This window comes from Triticum dicoccoides, chromosome 4B (genome assembly GCF_002162155.2).
Source record: "Triticum dicoccoides isolate Atlit2015 ecotype Zavitan chromosome 4B, WEW_v2.0, whole genome shotgun sequence".
NCBI lineage: Eukaryota > Viridiplantae > Streptophyta > Magnoliopsida > Poales > Poaceae > Triticum > Triticum dicoccoides.
In genome coordinates, this window is record NC_041387.1 from 437,629,974 (window position 1) to 437,640,199 (window position 10,226).

At 47.9% G+C, this 10,226-nt stretch overlaps 2 protein-coding genes across 2 annotated transcripts; one reads left to right on the forward strand and one right to left on the reverse strand.

Moving 5' to 3' along the window:
* Positions 1–1,164: 1,164 nt before the first annotated feature.
* On the forward strand, positions 1,165–4,225 carry LOC119290732 (mitogen-activated protein kinase 5). Its single transcript, XM_037569369.1, has 5 exons — positions 1,165–1,536; positions 1,819–1,948; positions 2,051–2,188; positions 2,331–2,847; positions 3,794–4,225. The coding sequence occupies exons 1-5, from the start codon at positions 1,385–1,387 to the stop codon at positions 3,964–3,966; spliced, it is 1,110 nt and encodes a 369-aa protein (XP_037425266.1). The 5' UTR covers positions 1,165–1,384; the 3' UTR covers positions 3,967–4,225.
* Positions 4,226–6,551: 2,326 nt separating this feature from the next.
* On the reverse strand, positions 6,552–9,756 carry LOC119290733 (L-ascorbate peroxidase 1, cytosolic). Its single transcript, XM_037569370.1, has 9 exons — positions 9,539–9,756; positions 9,270–9,444; positions 9,115–9,180; positions 7,963–8,011; positions 7,406–7,491; positions 7,226–7,305; positions 7,032–7,134; positions 6,885–6,943; positions 6,552–6,793 (listed from the first exon to the last, which is right to left on the reverse strand). The coding sequence occupies exons 1-9, from the start codon at positions 9,655–9,657 to the stop codon at positions 6,778–6,780; spliced, it is 753 nt and encodes a 250-aa protein (XP_037425267.1). The 5' UTR covers positions 9,658–9,756; the 3' UTR covers positions 6,552–6,777.
* Between the last annotated feature and the right edge of the window lie 470 nt (positions 9,757–10,226).

Consider the following 10,226-nt stretch of genomic DNA (forward strand, 5'->3'; position numbering starts at 1 on the left):
GTGAGGGGAGGGATTTTCTATTGATCAATCTGGATCAGAGAGATCCGACTTCAACAGTTTTACCCCATTCAATATTGAACGCAACCAGACTGTTGTTTTAACCTCCATACAGCCAATCCTAGCAAGTTCATGGCTAACATTATTCGTCTCACGCCAGATAGCTATAATCTCTATCTTCCTCTCACTCTTGATCAGAGATTTGATCTCCTAAACTGAAAAGCCATCACGGGACCTATTCATCGACGACTTGTGGCCTCTAATCGAAATCTTTTAACTAGAAGTGACACAATGAAAATTGCTTACGCTGTGAAGAGCATAAAATGATAGTGTTGTCACTTGGATAATTTCCTCCAACAAAAGATTTCTTACCACAATATAACAACATGCAAAACTTCGTAGCCTACTTTGCACTGTGTTGTGGTCTGCCAACCCGCGCCGCTTGCATCCCTTCTTTAATAGCAAAAAAGAGAGTAACGCATCATTCACGGTACGCGTCCCAAAGAGAAATACTACTTCCTCAATCCCATAATGTAAGACACTTTTTTTTTTACATAAAACGATTTTTGACATTGCAGTAGAGTAAAAAAAACTTCTTACGTATGGGAGGGAGTGAGTATGTGATTCCACGACTCTCACCCCTCTTGACCGGGACGCAGGATTGCCCCGTCTCCAGATTTGGAGCGTAGACTTCCCAACCGGAGCGTTTCCACGGTGCCGAAGAAAAGCCAAAGAAAAAAACCCAGGTGACCGGTCGGTCAAATGGCACCACACCGAGCAGAGTCGCCAAGCCAAATAATAGCGCGTCGGCTGCTACTACCTTCCATCCGCTCCGTCCCCATCGGCCCCTGGATTTCCACGCCCTCAACACCCTGCGACACGCGCAATCCGTGCGTACTGCACACAAACTGACAATCGCGGCCCCACCCGCCAGCCACAGTGCTCCCGGTCCAGCCCGATCCGGTTGGTGCGTGCAGCGCGTCTCCATACAAGAGAGCAGCAGCTGCCGGTTGACCGTTGAACCCTCCCCAGCCGTGCGATGAGCGCGCTGCCACGAGACGGCCTCCATCGGGCCGTCCGTCCGTCCCGGCGCCATCCCCTCAGTTCCCGGGCGATACGCACAAAAAAAGAGCGAGAGACCGCGCGCACCAGCACAGCAGCTGTGGTGTGCTCCCGCTCGCTTTCTCGCTACCTTCCTCAGCTGAGCCGAGAGCAAAGCATTAGCGGAGCCGCCCTTTTCTATTTATAATTCCCTCCTCCTCACCCCTACAAGAATCGAGAGCCAGGATAAAGTCAATCATCAGCTCAGCCTCATCCCGTTGCGCGTGCGTCCGTGCGTGTTGCCTCCTGTGATTGGGTTTCCGGTTAGTTTCTTGGCTGTTTGAGAATGGACGGCGCTCCGGTGGCCGAGTTCCGGCCGACGATGACGCACGGCGGCCGCTTCCTCCTCTACAACATATTCGGCAACCAGTTCGAGATCACGGCAAAGTACCAGCCGCCGATCATGCCCATCGGCCGCGGCGCCTACGGGATCGTCTGGTACGTACCTTCGCCTCATCTTAATTTGCTCCTCAATCACCATCGATTTCCTGCCAAGCTTGTTCGAGTCGTTGCGGCTCTGATCGGAAAACAGAGGGGGAATTGGCTCGGGCCATGGGGAAAGATAGGGTTAGGCCAATTCACGCCTTTCTGTGAACAACACTAGTTTAGTAGCACTATACTTTTATCAGTTGAGCAAATATGTTAGTAATCTGTCAGTGCTCAGTGGTTGGTGGTGTTTAATCATGTCCTGAAATTCCACTTGTGGTTGCGTGGGCGCAGCTCGGTGATGAACTTCGAGACGAGGGAGATGGTGGCAATCAAGAAGATCGCAAACGCCTTCGACAACAACATGGACGCCAAGCGCACGCTCCGGGAGATCAAGCTCCTCAGGCACCTCGACCACGAGAACGTAATCAACATCTTTCTCTTCCGCTTCAGATGTTTGTATCTGACTGAATTCGGCAATTCAGGCGCTAACCTGATACGCTGTATCGACGGACATCACACGCAGATAGTAGGCCTCCGAGATGTGATCCCGCCGGCGATCCCGCAGTCCTTCAACGACGTCTACATCGCCACCGAGCTCATGGACACGGACCTCCACCACATCATCCGCTCCAACCAAGAACTCTCAGAAGAACACTGCCAGGTAGTAAGGAGTAAGGACTAAGGAGAAGAGAAGGGCATCATATTCTGAATGAACAGAAATAAGCCATCGATTTTGTTCATATTTGTCACGATTTGATCCGTATGTATATTCATGTGCCGTGGTGTTCTTGGGTGGCTTTCAGTACTTCCTGTACCAGCTGCTGCGCGGCCTCAAGTACATCCACTCGGCGAACGTGATCCACCGCGACCTGAAACCGAGCAACCTGCTACTGAACGCCAACTGCGACCTCAAGATCTGCGACTTCGGCCTCGCGCGGCCGTCGTCGGAGAGCGACATGATGACGGAGTACGTGGTCACGCGGTGGTACCGGGCCCCGGAGCTGCTGCTCAACTCCACCGACTACTCGGCCGCCATCGACGTCTGGTCCGTCGGCTGCATCTTCATGGAGCTCATCAACCGCGCGCCGCTCTTCCCGGGGAGGGACCACATGCACCAGATGCGGCTCATCACGGAGGTGATCGGCACCCCCACCGACGACGACCTGGGCTTCATCCGGAACGAGGACGCCAGGAGGTACATGAGGCACCTGCCGCAGTTCCCTCGCCGGTCCTTCCCGGGACAGTTCCCCAAGGTGCAGCCCGCCGCGCTGGACCTCATCGAGAGGATGCTCACCTTCAACCCGCTGCAGAGGATCACAGGTGCGTCCGCGTCACTCCGCTTTGATCTTCACGTGTGAATTTCGTAGTGCCGCACCGCACTGCACGCAATGCTGCTGCTGTTAGAGCGCCGTGCTTTGTTGACTGGCTTCGTACGGCCAGCGTTGGGGTCAGTGTCAGTGCTTAAGACATCTTTGTGCTGGTTATAAGTAGATGCAATCTGCCGCCACTTCGACCCCTATTTTTAAGTTTACTGCATGTGGACATGTGCTCCCTTTTTAGACAAAAACCATGTGTTCTGCCCACTTGATTAAGAAAAGATCTTTCTTTGCCTATCTTTGGAGCTAGTAGTATGTGCTGTAGACGACAAGGACTGTGCGTGTAGTGCAGAATCACACTTTTTTTAGAAGATCGTACTCCCTCCGTTCCCCTATATAGTGCGCCTTTGCTTATGGCGTTTATACCAAGACGTGTGCTGGCCCTTTTATCTGGACTAGAAATGCCATTTGCTTTTGTCAGACTGTAACGCATGTGGGTGCATGCAACTTCGCTGCAGTGGTCCAGCAGAAGGATATCTTCGTCCAAAGGTGTTAATGAGCACTACATTCCGGAATTTGATCCAAATTGTTATGCGCACTATAATATGGAACTGAGGGAGTATCTGTTTTTGGCAACAGATATGAATGGGAGAGATCTGCTGCAGCTACTCTCAAAGGCTAGATTCCTGTATCTGTTTCACGACAGCAATAATAGAAGTAGCTTTTTGAGACGTCGGCCAGAGAACAGTAGAAAAGTTCTACCAAATCAGTGACACTTATTTTGGGAGAGGAAGTAGGTTTTATTTGTGTTTCTTCAGTTATACTTGATGTCTGAGTGATGTGCATTCTTACTGAAATTGCTCTTGTCACGTACGTAGAAAGTTATGTTTCATCAGTTAATTGGTGTGTGACTGATGTGGATTCTTACTGAATTTGCTCTTATGATGCAGTTGAAGAGGCGCTCGAGCACCCGTACCTAGAGCGGCTTCACGACGTCGCCGATGAGCCCATCTGCACGGACCCCTTCTCCTTCGACTTCGAGCAGCACCCTCTGACGGAAGACCAGATGAAGCAGCTCATATTCAACGAAGCCCTCGAGTTGAACCCCAACTTCCGATACTAGACGATTCATTCCTAGTTGCCCAACCCCCAATAGTATGATTTCGGTGTAAAACTGTCTGTAAATAGGAGTAAGATCAAAGAACATGGTAGGTTGCGCACTGCATTTGTTTGTTTGTTCCGTGTAAGTTGTTGCTGCTTCTTCAGACCTTTGTCCCTTGGCTATGCGAATAAAAAATTTGGAGTATGATTTGAGAGCAAATCATTCTCTAGTCTACGAAGAAATAGATTTTATTAATCAGGTGGATGCTCACCTGATATCAGTTTATGTCTCTATATATGAAAGACAACAGTATTTAGGATACGAACAAGAGCCTGTTTGTCATATCCCTTAACGTCTCCTCTAAGTGCTACATAATTTTACTATTGTCAATTAAATGAAAAATGGCTATGCATAAGCAATGAAAAATACTCCCACCCTCTTAGCACCGGTGTTCGACAAATACTTTGGCTGGCTCCCCATATCTCTGTTGATCTTCTCGCCTCTACAAGGGGAGGGGTGCGATAGCTTCTTAACAAGAGATGGTACACTTACGCACTTTCTATGGATTTTTTTTGTTACGGACTGAAGTGTAGTTTTATGGTTGACGGCAGGGTGGAGTCGTCTTCCGCGAAAACAATCCGTAGGAAGTTTTTGTAAGAGTAGGACTTTTGCTTCTTGATGGTAGACGTAACATTGTGCACAACAACGACCTCCCCAGCTCCATCACCGCCCTAGTGTCGCCTTGGCGGCCAACGTCATGGAGCTAGTGATGTTTTGGTTTCATCATCCTAGGTTTTCTGTATTGGTGGTCCAATAGCCAAGAATAAAGATGCTTGTGGCTCACCCATTGTGGGCACTACAATTATTCAAAACCTTCGAGAATAATAAAGTAATCGAGAGCAAAGCTTTTTTTTGTAAAGGGTGGATTTTATGAACTTAAAATGGAGCATCTAGAGGATGCACACACAATGAGTACACAGAGTGGCGAAGCTATGTACAACTCTGGGGCTGTGGGCCCCAGCCTTGGAGTACACACCATGTCTCTTCATAGTTAGGATGCACACAACCAACACCAACGCATAAACACAAATAAACACAACAACAAATAGCAAAGCCATATAAAATCAAAGCTATGCATCACTGAGGAAAAGGAAAAAAAACAAAGCGATCAAAACAGCGATCGACAAACCATATCAAATACCATACCCGCACCAATGAGCTCTTCACACCACAAAGACAACAAGGTTCTTCAGCAGCAAGGAAACAACACTCGCGCGCCGTCGTCACTAGATCTTCCATCAGAGGCCAAATTCTAGGTTTTCACCCTGAAGAACAAGTCTGAACATATCCAAGCAATGCTTCAACAGGGCGATAACGCAAAAGCATCGCCATTGCCAGGCATAATCAAAGGTTAATCAACACGGTTCAGGGTTTTCATCCTAGGAGCTCGATAACGGATACTTGGGAAGCACCATCAAATCAGAGTCGATCTCTTATCACCGCCACTTTTCCAAGATACCCGCAGCATGTGCCGACTCAAAAGTCCCTCCGTCGCCTCACAATTACATCCTATGCGTCAAGTCAAGGTCCATAAATTGCTTCAAACCTCACCTACCCTGATCGAATTGTATGCACCGCCACCACGCCTTGGACCGTCACATCCTTTACCAACCATTGCCGGTCGACACTGCACTGTCAAGGCCATGAGTCGTGTACCGCTGCTTGCTACGGATTGCCAGTCCGAGTGTGGACACGGGGACAAGACCTGCCTTGCACGGATCCAGACGCTCCAACCTGATCTTAGACGCTGTCTAAGACAAGCATACCTCACGCTTCAACAGAAACTCGCTTTTACTCCACACACACGGCGGAGGGGGATGGCTGCACCATGAGTTTTGCTACTAAGGCTAATCATAGTGGGAAGTAACTTGGACTAGTAACGTAAGTATAGTGTCATGCAAGTATTCATTTATTAGGTTGTAGACTCATATTGCTAGGTTGTAGACTCATTTTGCATTAGGCTGTTGTCATGTTAGGCTGGTCATAGTGGGGAGTAACTTAGACTAGTAACATGCATATGTTACTACCTCTATAGTGCATAGTATCATAGATTAGTATTATAGGTGGTCTCATTTATTGCCATGCATGACACATAGTAGCATCACATTTATTATGTTACGATATCTACCTATGTTACTATAACCATCTCTCTCTTTTTTAATTGTCTGCCATATAAGCATGTTTGTGAGTCCCAAGCGCATGATACTACTTATGTTACCCCCATTATGGCTAGCCTTACGGTATTATGTTACCACAAGCACCTCTGTCCTCATTAACTCCTTACCACATAAGCATATATGTCTTGAGGTGCGTTATGTTACTATTTAAGTTACTCTCATTATAGCTAGCCTAAGGCCGCGCTTGGATAAAGTGTAATCACATACAGAGGTACTGTATTTAGTTCACACGTGTATCTTACGGGTCAGAGGTACAGGAAACGGTAATCCAAACAAGGCCTAAGTGAATAGCGACTTATAACAGCCAAACTAAACCAGGAGAAAGCAAGGCATCTCAAAAATAAAATGCATATAAAAGATCATGCAAGGTACCATGAAAAGTCACTACTGCATTTCATTCGATAGATCTGTGGCATAAAGGCGATCGAGTGCAACGGCACACAAACCACTGACAGAGTACAAGGTATGGCCTCAAGCCAACGGACATTATTACAGAGATGATTACTTAGCAGTCTGCAGGTTCACACTGACCCCTAGTCTAACGCAGAACAAGATCACCCTGATCGCATAGTAGCAGCAGTAGTAGACACGCCTCTTACGCTTCGGCGTACCTGTAATCACAGTTACAAGGGTAACTGATAAGACAGTCGCGTTGACAAAAGAAACTACCAATGACCGAGAGAATACACAGCGACCACTCACCCCAGTTCCGAGAGCCTGAGGTGTGCCTCCTTGTAGTCCTCGAAGAAAGCCTTCTCATCCTACAAGAATTAAGGGTAAAATAATAATCAGCATCCTGGCGCTGCTTATCTCTACAAGCAATTTAGTGAACAGTGATGGGAGACATACCGCAGCATATTTCTCCACAAGAGGGCGAAAGACAGGGTCAGTCAGCAGGGTTTTGTCACTTGGAAGCTGAAGAAGCCCCTCTTTGTCACCACTCAGAAGCTCCCTGTGATAACATAAATACAGATTCACTATGTAATCACCAACAGATATCGTGCGCCAAGTTGGGGAAATCAAGGTACTAGAGAACCACTTACGTGAAGTAAGAGTTGTCAAACTTCAAAGGGTTCCTTGTCCAGGGTCCCTCAAAGCCAGACCTCTCCTTGTGGCACCTTCCCTATAGAAAAAAAAAGCAAAAAAAAAAACAATGTCAATGCATGCATACTACGATCCAGGTATATAATATGAAAGCAGATTGAGCAAATATGCAAACTAACCAGGGTGTGGCCACCAGAGAGGGCAACAATATCCTGATCACTCAAGCCCATCTGCTTGCCGAAGACTTGCCTTAGGTGGTCAGAACCTGGGTGAACGGTAAGGAATGGAAATCAGTAATGAAAGTAAAAAAAAAGTGATTTCTTGCAACTTGGATCCAACAGAATAATCAACACAATAAAATTTCATAAGTTAATCATCAGCCGCCTCCATATAACCAAACATTATACAGATGGAAAAGGCACTTTCATGCACAAACACACCATGTCACAATTGCTAAAAGGGAAAACTAGCATAGATTGGAATGCGCAAATTGTATACATGTAGTACATAATTAATACGAGTACTTCATATATGTGTGAAACAGAATATGGTTCAACTGTGTAGATTAAGGAAGAAGCCTTCTTTAGTGAGCAAACGGATATTGGAAATAAGTAAGCAATCAAAGCAAGATTTCCATTCACAATCGTTTCACAACAGTATTAATTATAAATATTTGTTCCATATTGAATACGTCTTTTCTATAGTTAGAAAAATGTTGTGAGGGTTAGAATGGTACCCTTGGTAGCATCAGGGAGGCGACCCTCAGGTGGGGGCTGAGGCTTGTCCTGTAAAAGGCACATGTTAAGTTTAAAATATGGTCAGCTAAACAATTACAAAAGAAAAACTATTAACCAAAGCACTCAGTACTCATCGATTATCACATATCACAGCGTAAGTATCAAAACTGCTAGGCGGAAAAATTAACTTTACTGCATGGTCTTCCCGACTGCACGCAAAAAAGTTCTAACTAGACCAAAAGTAAGATTAATTTTGTTTGCTTGGCCCTTTCTATTTCATTGAAGCCTGTAATGGCATTACCATCAGGAACATAGCAACCACATCCTTCTAGAGTTATTCGTGGCAGGAAGCTCTAACAGCATAATTCTACTACTATTTTGGTAAATGCTTGACAAAAATGTGAGCCAACAAGTAATACCTAGACTAGAAAGATTGCATACAAAGAATGATAACTGAATGCCACAATAGGTGATGTACAATAAACATTACAGTAACTAATTAATTATCGTGAGAGGATATTATAGCCCTAAATGTGAGATAGCAAGCACATCAAGTCAAGACGGCACAAACATTGCCGCCCACCAAAACCACTTATTAGGCCGCGCGTCAGGATCAACACATAGGCTAGTACTACTGTAGTATCATACAACTCCGTGGTGTTCCACGAAATAATAAAAAATATAGGTGGTGTCAAACAAATTTGCCGCCGGACATAGACTAATATAGTCGCTTGTACCAAGAGCCACCAACCCAAACACGAAATCACATGATGACAAGAATATTGCTAGTTAAAGCCTTAGGCTGGTCATAGTGGGGAGTAACTTATACTAGTGTCATGCATATGACACTAGTCTAAGTTACTATCTTTATAGTGCAAAGTAACATAGTACTAGTGTCATAAAGGACTTCATTTATTAGTTTGTAGACTCATCTTGTCTTGGGAAGCGCTATGTTACAGTAACATATTATGTTACCACTTCTCATTAACTATATGCCACGTAAGCAAACTTTTCTTGAAGTGCGCTATGTTACTAGCTAATTTACTCCCACTATGACTAGCCTTAAACTCGGCACCACCAACCTACCCACACTGTCCCCTGCCTAAAACCCTGAGGAAACTGCAAAGTTAACCAAAGTTAAGAAATCTCACCTCCCTCCCTGGGTGGAAGGGGATCACGGGCCCACCAGACACCTCCACGGCGACAACTCCCGCAAGCTACACGCAGACGAAATGAATCATCAGAAACCACATCCAGTCGACCGAATGGGTACTGTCAACCAGATCTGACCGAACTCGCGTCGAACCTGGTAGAGATCGGCGTAGGAGATGGTGGGGATCTCCTCCTTGATGGGCTCGAGCATCCGCACGGCGATGTCCAGGCCCGCGTTGGCGGCGTGCGCCTGCTCCGCCGGCTTCTTCATCGTCCCGAACGGGCCGCCGGTCTTGGACGACACGTCGAAGGTCCCAGCCGAGTGCCACCTGCGCGACGAGCGCGTGACGCGACAGATCAGGTCATGAAGGAAAAAAAAACTCTCGGCACGCGCGCGGGGAGGAGAGGTGGGTAGGCGCTTACGCGAGGCGGAGCATGAGCGGGGAGCAGTTCTTCTCGGCGATGAGGGCGCGGAGCTTTTGCCGGGCCTTCTCGACGGCCTCCTGGTACTCGGCGCTGACGACGGGGTAGGTCTTCGCCATGGCTGCCGCGGCCGAGACTCCGATCAGGCGGGGGAGAAGGCGAGGGGTAACTGAAGAAGAAGGCAGCGAGGTGGATGGGGCGAATGGAAGCCACGCTCCCCCGGGGGTTTATATCGCCGGTGCAGGGGACAAGGGAAGGTTCTGGGAGGGCGGCTCTTGGCCGTTGATCTGGGGTGATCGGCGGTGGGAACGGCGGTCCATTTGGACGCGCGTGATAGGCACGCGAGCAGTGATGGCCAAGTGGGGGGTAGGGGGGAATCGGGTCGTGCAGTTACGATTTTGTCCCTGCTTTGCGGCGAAAGGAGGAAGGTTGTGAGGCTGTTTTGGTCATTTCGCGGGGAGCCCCGCGGTCTTCGTCTGCGAGTAGCGGCGACGGTTCACGGCTTCACGGGCTGGTGGGACACGTGGCGCGGTCCGGTTGGTGGCGGCGCGGCTGGAGTGGACCCAGGTCCGTCACTGCCTCTGGTAACGCACGCTCTCCCGCTGTTCCCGGCCCAGCCTCTCGGGTAGTGTGCCTGGCCTCATCCATCCGCGTCGGCCTCCCAGCAATTTCGTTTCATTTCCTAAAA

Bases quoted from the DNA above. Each gene is read 5' to 3' on its own strand.
- LOC119290732 (XM_037569369.1), top strand. From the start codon at position 1,385: ATGGACGGCGCTCCGGTGGCCGAGTTCCGGCCGACGATGACGCACGGC. The intron at 1,537-1,818 runs GTACGTACCTTC...GCGTGGGCGCAG, and splicing joins GGCGCCTACGGGATCGTCTG to CTCGGTGATGAACTTCGAGA. The intron at 1,949-2,050 runs GTAATCAACATC...CATCACACGCAG, and splicing joins GGCACCTCGACCACGAGAAC to ATAGTAGGCCTCCGAGATGT.
- LOC119290733 (XM_037569370.1), bottom strand. From the start codon at position 9,657: ATGGCGAAGACCTACCCCGTCGTCAGCGCCGAGTACCAGGAGGCCGTC. The intron at 9,181-9,269 runs GTTCGACGCGAG...GTCTGCGTGTAG, and splicing joins CCTACGCCGATCTCTACCAG to CTTGCGGGAGTTGTCGCCGT. The intron at 8,012-9,114 runs GTGAGATTTCTT...TGCCTTTTACAG, and splicing joins CCTTCCACCCAGGGAGGGAG to GACAAGCCTCAGCCCCCACC.